Here is a 15,251-nt window from a genome sequence, read left to right as displayed (position 1 = left end):
CCTCACAGTTTCTATCATGGCCAGATAATATTCTTCAAATACCATATTGTCTAACTTGTGGTGGGCCTGTGCATACTGTAACCTTATTTTCCTCACAGGAGTGGCACCCAGTGTGGTCTTCTGCTGCCGTAGCTTCTAGGTTTGATGTCTTGTGGATACAGAGATGCTCTTCTACATACCTCAGTTGTAGTGGTTATTTGAGTTATTGTTGCCTGACTATCAGCTTAAAGGAGTCTGGCCATTTTCACAGTCATGCCACATTCAAAGTCCCTTAAATCATCTTTTTTCCCCATTCGGATGTTCGGTTTGAACTTCAGGAGGTCCTTTTGATCATGTCTGCGTTCCTAAATGTATTTAGTTGCTGACATGTGATTGGCTGATGAGATATTTGCACTAACAAGCACCTGAACAGGTGTACCATAAGTGGCAATGAGTGTAGGTTTGAAACTTAAATAACGTTATCTGTTCATTTTACATTATTTACATTTTTTAATGAGTTTAATCTCACATGCAATTATTTCAGAACTCTCCTCCTTGCTTTAAATGTATTTGTGACTAAATAATTTGCTTTTTAAAGGTTAAATTCAACTTGAATTAGTGACATTGTGTATCCAAACTCTGTACCAATTGTATCTCATTCTGTGTAAGTCACTCTGAGCTGAAGACTGAATTTCTCTACCAGCGGCTGTGCACTTTCCAGATGTTTGCTCTGTATTACCACAAAGCCCAAATGTTCTACCAAAGTGAAATTTTTACAAAGAAATCATAAATTCACACAATTTCTGGCACTATTTACATGCATTAAAAGCATTTTGCTGTCATCTTTATTAATGAAGCAACACTACACAAAGTGAGTACAATATATGCTGATAGATATTTTTTTCTACAAGCTTTTCAGGTGATATTATGAATCTAAAAGGTGCTAAAACATCAAAGTAACTTGAGGCAGTTAAACCAGGAACATGAACTGCTTCAGTTTGCACAGATTTCACTTTGTTAGAGGCAACAAAGAGGACAGAGCTACAAAAAAATTACTTTGGATGTCTGTAGATTACCATGAACACTTGCTCAGACGTTGGTCAACTTCCTGTATACTTTCTTCATCACTTTCACGGATACAGTTTCTCAGTAAAAACCTAATCATCATCTGTCTTAGCATCCATACATCACTTTAAGATTCTGCTTAGTCTGACTGATGGACGTACAACTACAATTAAGCAGCCTAGCTCGTGAATAGCTTTGGGACTGAAAAGAAATCAAGAAGACATCAAATCCAAAGACTAAGCATGCAAATCTCTCACTCTTAAGACTTTGAACCCTCCACGACATCCTACTTTCAAACAAAACACTTCTTTCGGTGATACCACTATCCAAACATTCAACTACCAACTTTTACAGTTTGTGTCTGTGAAGTTTACGAGTTTTCTTTGTGTTGTCAGCGATGCTCTGTATTTAAAAAGAGGACAATTTTGATGATTTCACTCAGCGAGTGGATGGATCAACTCTAGATAATCAAATTTCAAGCAGAAAGCAATTTTTTAAGTCATCTACTCGCAACTGCTAACATGTAACTTTACAGCAGCAGAATGAATGGTGTTAAGTGGCACAACAGGATGTATCTGACAGACTTGTGCCTTCAAACAACATCGCTCATGTTCAGAAACTAAAACATGACATAAACATAAGTCATTGTGCCAGTTTCATTAATGTCAAGTAGCTTATCCAGACAATCACTGTGTTAAAATAAAATGAAAAAAAAACAAAAAACACACACACACACACTTTTAATACTTTTAAATGCTCACCTTCACCAGCACCAAGAAAATGCACCAGATCTGGCAGCTTTTCTAAAAAATATAATACTGTAATAGAGAAGGAGCCTGTCCTCTTCCCATAACACTTCATCATAGTCAATGTGCACAACCTGCTATTAGGATCCAGTCCCTAAATCAGCTGAACACAGAAAACATCTCTGAATATGCACAAAAATAACCAAAAAGGAAGAAAAAAACCTTTTTAAAACAGTAAAAGAAACAACTGTATCTGTCATAATTCAAACTAAAGCATGTTAGTTATTCAGGACAAGCCGGACACAGTGTGACAAACATGAAGCTAAACATCTAAACATCTAGTTTTTATATTAAAGCCAACACTTCACTAAAGCAGTTTCTCACATGTTACAATTGTCTCTTCTCCCCCAGCAACCTACAAATCCAGTCGGCTGTACTCATATTTATAACAGCCTTTATACTTGAAACACACAGAATATTACATTTAAAAGTAGAACATTAACATTAGCCAGTGTGCTTCTTTCCAGGAATCAACCTGAGGTGCGATGTACTGATGAACCACAGAGATACACTGCTGCTGCTGCTGCTGCTGCTGCGGTGGGAATAAAAAGCTCACTCGATGATGGGAGCTGAGCGATCGTTGGTGACGGTCTTTCGGAGTCGGACATGTGAAAATGGATTGGGCCTGAAAGAAGGAAGCGATAAATACGTAACTTAAACTGGTGATTACATGGGCATGTGAAGAATTTAGGATTATACTTTTCTAAGTTAGACATGCTGTGATAGCAGCTCTACAGAGACATTGACACTGCAGGACTCAGTGCTCACTTCTGACTTGTTCATGCCTGCTATGGTTATTATTATGTTTTGGGCAGCTGATACTATTTTTTATGTGTCCACCATCAGATTGGACTCGTCACAGTCTTGCACTGATGCAAGTGCAAAAACAAACACAATATGAAAAAAATTTGATGTGCCAACCAAACATAAACAACCAGAATTAGGTGCACAAGTCGGAATTTATTCAGAGGTAGTTTATAGACTGTGTAGTATTTTCAGTGAATGGGCGATGACAAGTAAAAATGCTCAATTTCCTTTGATTAGCACCTGTAAGTTACCTGGTCGGTGAGGGAGGTGGGGAGGCCAACTCTGAGGTGATCTGTAAGTCAGTAGAGATGCGCGTCGGTATTTGTACTGAATTATTAGAAAGCAGAAGTATCTGCTACTTTAATAGTCAGGGTCAACTGTGAGGACGCCCTCACTCTAACCCTTGAGCTCCTCCCACAGGTTTCGTGTTTCTGACCTTGTTGCTGTCGGCCATGCTGTAGGGGCGCGGGCGGAAGGTGCTGACCCTCTGGGGAGGAAGGGAGCGTTCCTCCTCCGACTCAGGGGTGAGGGCTGGGAGACCTGGAGACCCTAGTTTGTCAAGTTGCCCGGTACTGGTGCTGTTAGCTCTAGATAAGAAGAGCGAGCTACAGGGAAGGTCACAGACAGAGAGGAAGGAATACACAGTGGAAAAAAGATAAAGGAGACACAATGAGAGTAGGCAAATGTTGGTTTTTGTGTGAATCTATCAACAACTTTGTTGCTGTTGGAAAAAAGAGTAAGTTGAGAGAGGGTGGTGGGGATACTGAAGGCAGACAGGATGATTATGATGGCATGAAATGTGTATTTAGTGACTGAGAATACATGGATGGGAAAGTGGAGAGAGTCATAAAGGATTCAGCCTGAAAATGACTCCATCAAGTGTGAATCACCCAAAAAAAACTATGGAAGCATCATCACTAATGTCAGAGCTGTTAGCCTTCAGACCAACAGATTTCAGCAGTTGTTATTTGTTCACTTACCTCTCGAGAAGATCCATCTTGGTATGATGTGGCTGAGTGTAAGAGAAAGGAAACCAGCCTTTCCTGTGAAAAAACATTTCACCGGTTGAATCAATAAAGTTGACATTTAAAGACGCAAGAAATGTCAGAGACTGTGTGAAGAAAACTTAGTAAAGTAAGGGCATAATTTGGTACCAGAGAGAAGTTTTCTTTAATGTAGTATCGAAAAAGGAGCACGACGTTACTGGGAGCGATGTTGTAGAAAAGGCCACAGAAGACAGGACTGTTCATTTGCTCCGTTATTGAATGTCCTTTTAGTCACATTTACAATGTAGGCATGTGTAAAAATATTACTGTATAAGTATTCTATAAGAAAAAAGCAACGTTGTTTTCATTTGCCTTTTTATTCAAGTTAACAACAAAGCGAGATTAACATTTTCGTGAGCTATGTTGAGCGTAAAGTGAGAGTTTTCTGTGTCTTCAAAGGGGCTCTCATTTCACCTGATGAAATCACCATGGTAACTTATTTCTACAGTAAAGTTATAGCAGTGCAAATGGGAGCATGCATGCATTCATTTGGTGATGCAGAAATGTTGCTGTACTTTATTCTAATCTACTGCCAAGTCTCCTTTATACTGCTAGAATTGCACCTACTAGAACACAGAACCCAAAGTAAGGACACCCATTTAAATTATTTGCACTTTAATCTCATTGGGATCTTCCTGGCTAAGTAAAGGTTTATATATATCATAAGTTACCATTACATAAAGGAGACATGTAAATCGCTTTAGTTTGTCAGAGATCAAAAACCTCTTTTTCAACTTTTAATTAGTATAAACGTATCCATTTTAAGGTGTTAACTCATGTTAGAAATGAACAACAGCAATGAGACCGCACTGTGTAGTAAAATAATTAACTCGAATTAAAATGTTTATTTTACCGACTGTGCAATAAATCCCAGGATTAACATTTTTTTGCAGCATTAATTTCTTGTCCTATTTGCAACAGTGTTGCATTAAACTCTTATATTTTTTCGTTTTTTTATAGATTATATCACCATTTTATCATCATCAGCTGATACCGACTGGAGTAGGGGGCGCTCATAGGGATCATTTTGTGAGAATGTGAGCACACTCAGAGCCTGAAGCAGAAGGCCTAACTCAAGATAAAAGACTGATAACCACCTGTTATCTACATCTGGTAAATTAGGTTTTGTCAAGCCAGCTAACCTATAACACTTTCCTCTTTGATTTTATTGCTACCGTAAAACTCTGTTCATTATATTTCTCGTTCTACATGAAATTGATTCTTTGTTTTAAATGCTAAATATACATTTTTAACATCAAAGAATCCAATGGTGCCAGCACTTGCATGCAACGATGGGCACTAGGGCTGGCAGAGCCTGTGTGGTCATTGGTTGCTTAATTAACCCATTTAGTTTTTTTCAACCACCGAAAGGTTTGGTCATTTCCAAATTTAGCAGCTCTAATTCTGATTGGGAGACTAAATGAACAAAGTAAACATGGTGTGCTTGCTTTGTTTTATTTACAGAAACACAAGCTACCAGCTGGAGACAGTTTATAAATCCTTGTCTGACCTTATTTAATGCAGTCTTATTTTTTATTTTGAGCACAATAGTGACATTAAATGTTTTAAGGCCCCCTCAAAATATGAATCAGGATGAAAATATGGATAAACCATACCGTCCCGTTCGTTCATTTTGACCGTAGTGCCACCCATCTCTGGGCTCAGAGATGAGCAGAGCGATATTGTCACCAGGCAGGAAGTGCAGTAAGCATGCTCCTCCCACTGTGGTTCCTCCACTGCCATCTGATGTTCCAGGTGTGTGAGAAAACATGGCTTCCACACGTGTAGGTCCAGATAAAGGCATCATCCTGGGAAGACTCGAGCCTAGGTGGAGGAATAAAATAAGAAATGAGGAGTAAGTGTCGGGGAAGAAGACATCCAAAAAAACAGCAGGTGAGCCAGATCATATCTCACCCTGAAAGCCTCCCAGCCTCATTTCACTGACAGGTCTCCTTGGCAGTGGAAGTGTTGCAGTGGCGCTCATCTCTGAGGTCTTCAGCAGCCACGGATTATGTGACGTAGATAAAGTGCTGCTCCCTCCTGGTTCCACCTGCTGGTGCAGCAGCTGCACTGGAGTCATGGCCCTAGAGAGTGGAGCGCTGTGGGGCAGAGGAGGGCTGTGAGGTGCACTGTGGGGGATGGGGAGGGTCATGCCCTGCGAGGAGCTACTGGCCGGGGAGATCTGGCTGAGCGACATCACGGTGGAGGGGATGAGGCTCGGGGACAGGTTAGATGTGTTTGCGGCGAGGAGAAGCGAGGTCTGCTGGGCTGAGCTACTGGATGTGGTGGTGGGAGTAGATGGAGCCGGGCTGGCGCTGCCACTGGTGCTGCTGTCAGGGAGCGGGCTGGCTGAAGCACTGACAGGTGTGCTGCTGTGCTGAGGAGATGCTCCCTGCGATGAACCTCCAGCAGCTCCTCTGGTGGAGGGAGCAGAGAGGAATGTCTGGGTAGAGCCCTTAGGAGGACAGGTGTCACTCTGGGTGGAGGAGGGGAGCGAGCGCTGTTGCTGGGAGCGACTAGAGTCTCCGTTTAACAGAGGAGGGACTTCTTGAACAGAGAGCCTCTGAAAATCAAGAACAGATCACAGTAACTACCAGACAATACAGGCCATTGTTAAAATTCTGATGTCCTGAATGACTTATTAAACTGTGAGCTGCCAAATATCCTAAGCTCTTCAACTTAGTTTGTAAGTGATGACAAACAAAACCCGATGCAGCACCATGCAGGATGTTTCAATCCCTCACAGTGACTTCTTTTAATTTGTCTTTTTCAAAATTAGCTTAAAAAATGTTAGCACCAAAATCCCTTGAGTTAAGTTGAGAGGAATGATCACATGATTGTCGTGCAGACCCCCACAGATTCACAGAGAAACTTTTTCCATTACAAGTGAAAAACTGGATTCTTCTGGGTCCAAAAGGAAGAGTTAAATCTGCTCTTTGTAATGTTCAGAGAAAAAAAGGATGAGGACAGAAGCCTCTACATACGCAGAGGTGCTGATAACAGTTTCTCTGTAGCTGATACCGCTGCTGTTTGATGATGTCTGAGGCAACTCTAAAAACCTTCTGGGTGTTCAGAAGCAGAATGAGTCCATCGTCCCATCATCAGTAGTCACATCATCACAAACACCAGTGACACAGTTTAACAGTGTAACCAGTGGTTTGCAGCGTGTTATAAACCCTCTGGACTTCCATTTGTGAAGGCTCGATTGCTGACAATGACGGGCCCATCTCCTTGAGAGTGTTATTGACTTAGCTAAAGTTGTAAAAGGCTTTTTCCTATTGTCCAGAAACTTACAGACCTAAGTGTAATGAGCTAACAAAGAAGATCCTCACAACAAAACCTTACATGTCTAATATTATAAGGGCAGAGGATGATTTTTAGCCACAGTAAGGTCTGCATAAACTGGGTTGTTGGGCGTGACTTTGGATTTAACACACACTTGTACTAAAACATGATCTGACCTGCTCGGGCTGAGCGGTGCCAAGCTTGGTGTGACGAAGGACCTCAGCTATCCCAGCAGCCGCTGGGCTTTGAGGCGCAGTGTGGCGCAGCAGGTTCAGAGCACGCTCCGGGAGCTTTGTTGGCTGAGAGCACGACTGCTGCCAAGATGACAGTTTCTGGGATAAAAGCTCTCTCACCTGGATTACATTCAACAGCAGAAAAACAAAGGATAAGACATTTATAACACTAATCTTACTGCATTTATTTTTACTGCAAACTAATCTCTTTATCAACTCTTGCCTTTCAGCTTCTTCAGAAACGAGATATACAGTTTCATCATCAAATCATTTCTGGAACAACGCGCCTGCTCAGTTAACAAGACTGAGCACCAGTACATGTTCTTGGATCTGGTGAATATTTGCAGCATGATTTGTTGTTTATTTCAATGACAGAAATTATCTGCTGACTTAAGATGTATAGCAGCGAGAAAGAAGCTCTATCACACTGATCAAACACACACACGGCTGTCAGGAGTAAATTGTTAGTTTTCACTGGATTCGATGAAAGGAAACATTCACAAACTTAACACGTGCGAGCTTATCACCTTGGAGTGGTAGTTAATGAGCAGTTTGGTGACACAGCACTGTCTGTCCACCAGGAAGCAGTAGCGTCTCCTCTCCTCGGTGAGAGCGGACTTGTAACCTGAGGCCACCAGCGTGTCCAGCTCGCCTTGGCGACGGCTCATCAGCTCCACGAACTGAAGGAAAAGCCCAAAATTTCAAACCTGCAAAGCTGAACATTCGTTAATGCACGCGCACACCTGCATTTATCGTTGCTCACACGGCGCTCAAAGATAATGTGACCTTTAATACACTGTGTAAAGATGAGAATAACAAAGAGCCCGAAGGAGTACCTTACATCACATCCTGTCTGTTGCCCAGTGATAACAAAATGCAAGTGATAAAACAGCCTCCTTGGCTCAGTGACCTTTCCTTCTCATGTATTTTTGGTCTTTCATTTTCGTAATTCTCCAAATCTGCTGACCCTCTTATATCACTGATATTTTCTTTCCTTCCTGCTTGTTTTTCTGACAAATCAGCTGAACCAGATTGTTCTTTAATCTTATTCACGCTGGCCTAGTTGTCACACAAATGCACACACAGCTCTCCTTTTTAATCTGCTGTAATGCTGACTGAGATGTTTAGAGGAAGGATTTCTGAAATGAAAGAGGCCAAAGTGTTTTTCGTGCTCTTTTTTTAACATTACTGAAGATGATGAGATGTTAAACCTCTGTTACCTGCATCTCTCTGTCACCGTATTTGTTGGGGTGACGGCTGCCTTGGCTCTTCCTGCGGAGTTTCTTCAGCTGGGACTGACAGCGCTCGATTGACTCGGTTTTCGACCGTCGCTCGCTCTGATACTTTTTGAGGGTGGCCTGAGAGGAAAGTCAAGGATTTGATCAAAATTGCATTTTATATTTAAGTAGAGATTTAACAAAACCCATTCATTCATTTTACTTTATTTTATCAAGATTTCTGGCATCTTTGTTGCAACATGTAACGTTTTCTTTCTTTACTTTCTATGTCAATCAAAGGCAAATAAAGAATAAAATCACACATATCTTAAAAGTAGAATAAATGCACTTTAGTTAATTACCTAAGTTAGTCACTTTTAATAGTAATATAATGTATACTGTAGTCGGCGTGTGGACTTACCGTGAGGTATTTGATGTCCAGCTCCAGCTTCTGCTCCAACTGGGCGAGCAGCTCGGAGTGAAACAGCTTTAACTGTTAGTGACATAAGTAAATGAGTCTTGTCAAACATTTAAAGTTCACTGATATATCAGAATGTCTGTCACATTTCCCTGCAGTGGAGAGCTCGCGACTGATACCCTCTGAATCAGAGAGCAACTTTAATATATTTAATAAAGCCACAGAACAAGTTTAATCTTCATCATTAAATTACAGACCCTCAAAGTATATGGGTTTCTAATTTTTTTATTCATGTTATTTTTACCTGCATTTTTCATCCCTTATAACTCCATATGTTCATGAAAGGGACACTTTTGAAAAACCACCAACACCCATGACAAAAGCCAAAATCTTGGTTTTAGACATTGAGTTTTTATATCTTTTATATCTAACTTATCCTAGTTTCCTGTAGAGCAGGTATCCCAAACGCCTTTAATATTGTGGGCCGGACCAGTGCAACTCCCCTTTCTGTCAGTGTAAAAGAAGTTTGATTACACACTTAATCCCTGAAATACATTAAGCTAAGAAAAAAAGTACGATTTCAACAGAGAGTCTAAGATTCATTTCTATATGATAAAGAAATGCTGCTGTAGTAACAAAAAAAGGTCAGCATGACTCTTTAAGAGCAAAATGTGCAGAATACAATGTGCACTTTTTTTTTTTAAACTGCTGACTTTTCTGTTACTTAAATGTTTATTTACTACTTATTTTCTTCTGGGTAGCATGAATGGCCATGAGGGAGGTCTTTATCAGTACGAAAAGCTGTAACAAAATACAATTAAAAGTCTAAAATCTGTGTCTGATCCTTCTGATCTTTCAAAGCTGTCCAAAGCCGTTGGAGTCTTTGCCGGGCTGACTTTGTTCCCCGGACCTTATGTTTGACACCCCTGTGTACAGCAACAAGCACTCATGCCCTGGATGTTTTCATCTGCTTTTTAAAAAAAAAATACTTTTTTTTTTAGATCTTTTACTATAGAAAGGTTTCATGGGTCATATAAAATATGAGTGAGGTGACTGGTCAAAAAACACATTTATTTACCTACATTTTAATACCAGGCTCGTCTTTTTTTTGTCTGTGTACATATTTAGTAATATAGTCATGATTTAATATTTTCCAATAGCTCACACCTTTGACATGGAGAAACAAAACCGTTGTTCACGTGATACCTTGGACCAGGGGTGGGCAATTAATTTTCCCCAGGGGCCACATGAGGAAATTTGACTGTTGTGGAGGGCTGCACCAATTAGCTGAACTCAAGCTTAATATTAGCTTTATCTGTTTATAAGCTTACTGCACACACCAGGGCCTGGATCACATATGGCTCTTGCATGGCTTCATTAAGTATAATAAAGTTCTTTTACATTAAAAAATCAGCTGATTCTCAGAGGATCTTTCTCAGATATGATTCTGTTCATACGGACAAACCTGGCAGCAGATTTATTAAAGCAAAGCCTGCCAAGAATGAGATTTTAGACAAGCTGTTTTTTTCACTTTCTGGACCCTTATTTATGTTTGATTCACTTCAAACACACAATTTTTAAAAGCTTGTTATAAATGAAACACTTGCCTATCAAGGCATCATTATTTGAGCATGCTGATGGCCTCTTACCACATCTTCCAGCTGCACCTGAATCTGTCTGTGGACCTCGGCCATCTGAAACAGGGTGTCTCCTGTGAGGAGCAGCACAGCAGTGAAAGCAACATGTTACTTAAACAGAAAAACACTTTGCTGGATTTATTTGTGTCACCTTTACCCTCTGCAGCAGTATCCATGCGCTTATAATAGCCCCTCACAGTATAAACATGTATAAATATGCACAACAACCCCAACAAAGCAGAGAAATGTGCTGAAAGTCGCTGCTTCTGATTCACAGTGGCGGTCAGCTGTGAGTGCTTCCGTCGGTCACACAGTGCTGTAATATGTGGTGGCTGGCATCTCGCCCTCCGACACTCCTGCCTGCCTCCCCCGCTGCTTTCAGCATTACAATGAGATCATGTGGTGTTGTTAATCTCCCAACAATGGCTCTACTCTCTCCCCGTCCCTCTGTTCTCTGCCTTTCTCTCTCTTTACATTTCCTCATCCCCTCTTGTCTTCATCTCCTCTCTGACCAGCACATGTGGTCGACTCACAGACTATTTCCCACTTCTCACCAGCTGCCACATTAACTCTATGAATTCTATTAGCTCTAAAGCCAATTCAATTCAAACCCTTGCCTCTCTGCCACTCTACGCCCACTCACCGAGTTCCTTGGAGCCTTGGCTGTCGCTCGCCAGCTCTCCGAGTTTCACAAGAGCATCGAAGTATCCTTTGGCAGCTATGGTCACTCCTGAGGAAGTGAAAAAATGATTACATATGGAGCTGCGAGGATAAATCAAAGTTCAGCAGGACCTGAGTCACTGTGTCCTCACCAACCTGTCAGAGCTTTCTCATAGTGTTTCCCCATGGTCACAAAGTTCTTCAGACTGGGGTTGAAATGGTCCAGAATCCCCTGTTGGCAACAGTGCATGTAAATTCATAAAGTGCTTCCACATTTCTGATTATCACACAGTGTGTGTGGAGTCACTATTAGGATGAGCTGGACAGACATGGGATTTTTACCTTGTAGACATTTTCAGTCATCTTGTTGACCTCTTCGGTTCGAGACATCTTTTTCTTCTCTTGTGTGTCCGCTTTCGCCGTGTGTGATCGTGGTGTGATTTTGACCCGCTGCTCACGCCTCTAAGCTTCACACAAGATCCCGATATCCTAAAAAAAAAAAAGCAGATAAAGATAAATACACTTATATTTCATCACAATCGCAAACAAAACCAGGAGCTTTTACCTTTACCTGCAAAGGGGAGACGTTAAAGACTTTTGTCTGATTATGCCAAACCAGTATTTACTTCTTTTCTTTGTCCTAATTGATACTAAGCTTAAGATATTTGGGTTTGGGGGCTGATAATTAGAGAAAAATGTTAATTTAAAGACTCCACACTAGCTTATTTTCACATAGAAATCAGTGGTTAGCTTCAGATGCATTCACACTACTGGAAACACAGTGCCTGGTTTTTGGTGGATGAGCAGCCTGTGAGGGTGCAGGACGCTGCACTCCTGCTGTTCAGACCCTCTTTGCAGTTAAAGTCTGGCAGGTTAAAGACCATAAAAGTTCAGGCCTGAAGTGCAAATCCAGGTCAGCTCGTTTTCCTTACACAGATTTTAATGCCTCCATAAAATCTTGAATTCCTGTGTCATGTTTAGTTAAGCTCACATTCTTCATTCTGATTTTTCAGTTAAAAGACATAAAGTTAAAGAACTTTTACTTTTAAAAAGGCTTGAAAATGAACAACAACACATCCACATTGTGTTCCCCATGTTTACTAGAATATTCAGGCTTTTTCATAACTGAGCAGCCCGACTTTATAGGCAAACCACTCAGAGATGGACCTGTACCGATGTTTGGCCTGTACCTACATTTAACAGACAAAGAATACAGCAGTAACTTTTTAAGTCTTTAAGTTCTTCATCACACTAAATTAGAGCATCTGGCCAGTGCAAAATTGATGTGACACAAAAGATAAACTTCAGCCACTGACATCAGTAAAGGTCAACTTATTTCCAGATAGGCTGATTGTATTCTAAAAAGCTGATATAAGCCGATACCCATCGAATTAAATGGTGAACTCACTGAAGCCAATAAGTGTTATTATACGAGATTTGGAGAAGCTCCAGAACATGAAGCATAAAATCCCAAAACTTCACAGTAAAGGGAAGTCTTGTATTTAAGCGTTTGGTGCTATTTGGACTAAAAGTGTGTGATTTAAGTGAGCAAGCAGACTTTTAAGGCCACTGTACCACGGCAACAAGCGTGGAGGATCATCTTGGGTTTCGTCTGAGGGAAGCGGTGTTATTTCCACATGGGTCCCGCCTGTGCTCCAGCTGCCAGTTTCTACATTATCGCTTCACAGCATTACAGCCCAAATATTTCTCCTAGATTTGCACTCAGGACCAGTTACAGCAGTTCAGATAAGAACAATGGGCTCCTCCAGTCTGAGTCACAGGTGTCAGAGCTCTGAACAAACACGCGACAACAGTGTTTCCTTGGCAGAGAGGAGCACTAACGGAGGGGGGATTTCTCAGGGGGCTCAAAAGATTTCCAGTCTGGATTTGGTGGCAAAAGACTCACTCCACTTCTTTTTTCCTATGCAGCCCCTCTTTGTTTTCACGATGTGATTACAGAGAAAACGTTGACCCAGATCAACTAATAGTGTATGACACAAAGAAAACATATCCAGGCTCTTGCTCATTAGGGCCACCCGGGTGTAGTCTGTAATTTCACAGGCTAGTTGGGGGGTGGTGGTGATAGTGTGTTGTTGTGCAGGAGAAAGACAGAGAGATGGGAACTTGCTTTCTTTTGCCTTTTCTAATTTAGTTTGCACATTCTTCTTCAGAAGCATTTCATGTGCATGTTGTAGCATGGTGAGTTTTAGTTCCAACAAATAAAGTGCTGTTTGTCTCAGGATGCAACAGGAAAAGTCTGCAGGTGGTTGGGGAACTGATACAGAAGGTGCATTCATGTGGTTTAGCCTCTTTAAATTCCTTTGGACGCAAACACTTAAAGCAGCAAATAAATAAATAAAGCGGTGTAGTCAATCACCATCAGTTTCCCTGAAGTCATTAATAAAAGGAAAAAAACAACTTATTTTAAAATTTGGTGGGTTTAGGACAAAATTGAGCATTAAGAAGTTTTGATTGGTATTTTATAACATTTTATAGTTACAAACCTCATGTCATCACCAAAACTTCAGGAATGAACTCAGTTTAGTTTGTTTTTAGGGTGAAACGCTGGAAGACGGTCATGCATTTATGCCCTGAGATTTCTCTTAACAGCAGTTAATGCCGCAGCTTAAGCGGCACTCCATACTCCAGTGCCACATTAACCTTTTTCTTCCACACCATCTCCTCTCATTTCAACAGCCACATCAAAGGCAGGAGCCTTTTGAATCAGTAAAGCACAGGCAGATTCCCATAATTGCAAAGAGAAATTTATACAAACTGTGTTTAAACTACAAATTTGAACAAATCGGTTGCACAGTGGAGTTCCCCCCCCCCCCCCCCCCTCCCAGAGTTTAACAAAAGCACTTTGTTGCCAGTACCAGTAACAGTAACAGCTACCTGTTGATCTCTCAGCTTCATCTGTGTAACAGTAACAAATAATTCAGCTACTTAAATTAAAAAAAAGTTACATACCTTTTCTGGGCTCATTGTTGGAAACGATAAAGGCTTCCTCCGCGTCTTTGAGTGTTTAATGAACAGTTTTACACCCCCTCTTTTCTTCCTATTAGGCTACTTTCCCTCTCCGTTAGTTAGTGGGGGGTTGTTTCATCCAGCAGAGCACTAAATCTCAGCTCCCCTCCACCCCTTTTCACATGCCCCTCTCTCTTGTTGCCTCCCTGTCTCTCTCTCTCTCTCTCTCTCTCACACACACACACACACAGTTTCCCACTCTCCCCTCTCTGCCTCCCTTTACTCCCAGGAATCAGGGTCAGATATTCAGTGCCGTTCAGTACCTTTCCTCATTACTGAGCCGATTACAGACATGCCTTCACGCACGCAAAAACCGTCCAGAAACCCACCGCCAGTACACCCAGCTCCCTGCCGTTGGAAACCAGAGTCAGCCTCCCATTCTGTATCAGCCTCTCTCTGTCTCACTCTCTCACTGGGGAAGAATAACAATGAGCTAACGGGACCTCGGCTGAATAGCAGCAGGAGGAGAATAATGACTTGAACTTTTTGAGCCAAAGACAGAGCAGCACAGGCAGGCCCTATCACCGGCCTGCATGCACCCGGCCCATCACACATTCCTGCTCCCCATTCTCAGAGGGAGGAAGAGAAGAGGAGGAGGAGGCCCGGCATGGACACAGCAGGCCTTTCATTTACTGCAACAAACTGAACAAAAGCTTAAGGGTTAATATAAGAAGTGAAAGTGCTGCATAGCATTTAAAAAATGGTGTAAGAGAGTTTAAGGTGAGTGACTTCTGCAGAGAAGTAAAATCTTACAGTACAGCACTTACAGAGGACTTTAAAAATAATGGGCCCCAATAAAACCCATCAGACACTGCTAAAAGAAATCTGACGTGTTTGTAATGTAATGCTTTTCATGCATTTTTTACAAATTCTTCTCATTTAATTTACTTAGTGTAAATGTTATTTTCTGACATAATTGTGATAAATTAATACGCTGTTCAAATAAACAAAGGGAACACAAAATCAGAAACTATGGTGAATCCGTTTCACCTGCTTTGGTTCAAATCCAACTGATAACAGTCGAACTGGAGAAGCGACAACAAGACAACAAAAACTGTCGCTGGTGTCCAT

At 41.3% G+C, this 15,251-nt stretch overlaps 1 protein-coding gene across 1 annotated transcript; it reads right to left on the bottom strand.

Annotated features, from left to right (window-relative positions):
• Positions 1-791: 791 nt before the first annotated feature.
• Positions 792-14,622, bottom strand: LOC308405891 (BAR/IMD domain-containing adapter protein 2). The gene is made up of 15 exons (XM_080896675.1): positions 14,124-14,622; positions 11,496-11,642; positions 11,310-11,385; positions 11,137-11,223; positions 10,506-10,567; positions 8,860-8,931; positions 8,442-8,579; positions 7,749-7,901; positions 7,165-7,341; positions 5,618-6,266; positions 5,320-5,527; positions 3,638-3,700; positions 3,094-3,262; positions 2,909-2,949; positions 792-2,475 (listed from the first exon to the last, which is right to left on the bottom strand). Exons 2-15 carry the CDS (start codon positions 11,541-11,543, stop codon positions 2,403-2,405), a joined length of 2,016 nt encoding a protein of 671 aa, XP_080752801.1. The 5' UTR covers positions 11,544-11,642; positions 14,124-14,622; the 3' UTR covers positions 792-2,402.
• Positions 14,623-15,251: the final 629 nt, after the last annotated feature.

Source organism: Rhamphochromis sp. 'chilingali', assembly GCF_963969265.1.
Source record: "Rhamphochromis sp. 'chilingali' genome assembly, chromosome: 11".
Lineage (NCBI taxonomy): Eukaryota > Metazoa > Chordata > Actinopteri > Cichliformes > Cichlidae > Rhamphochromis > Rhamphochromis sp. 'chilingali'.
Note: the sequence above shows the minus strand (reverse complement) of the source record. Positions and strands in the feature narration are given on the sequence as shown.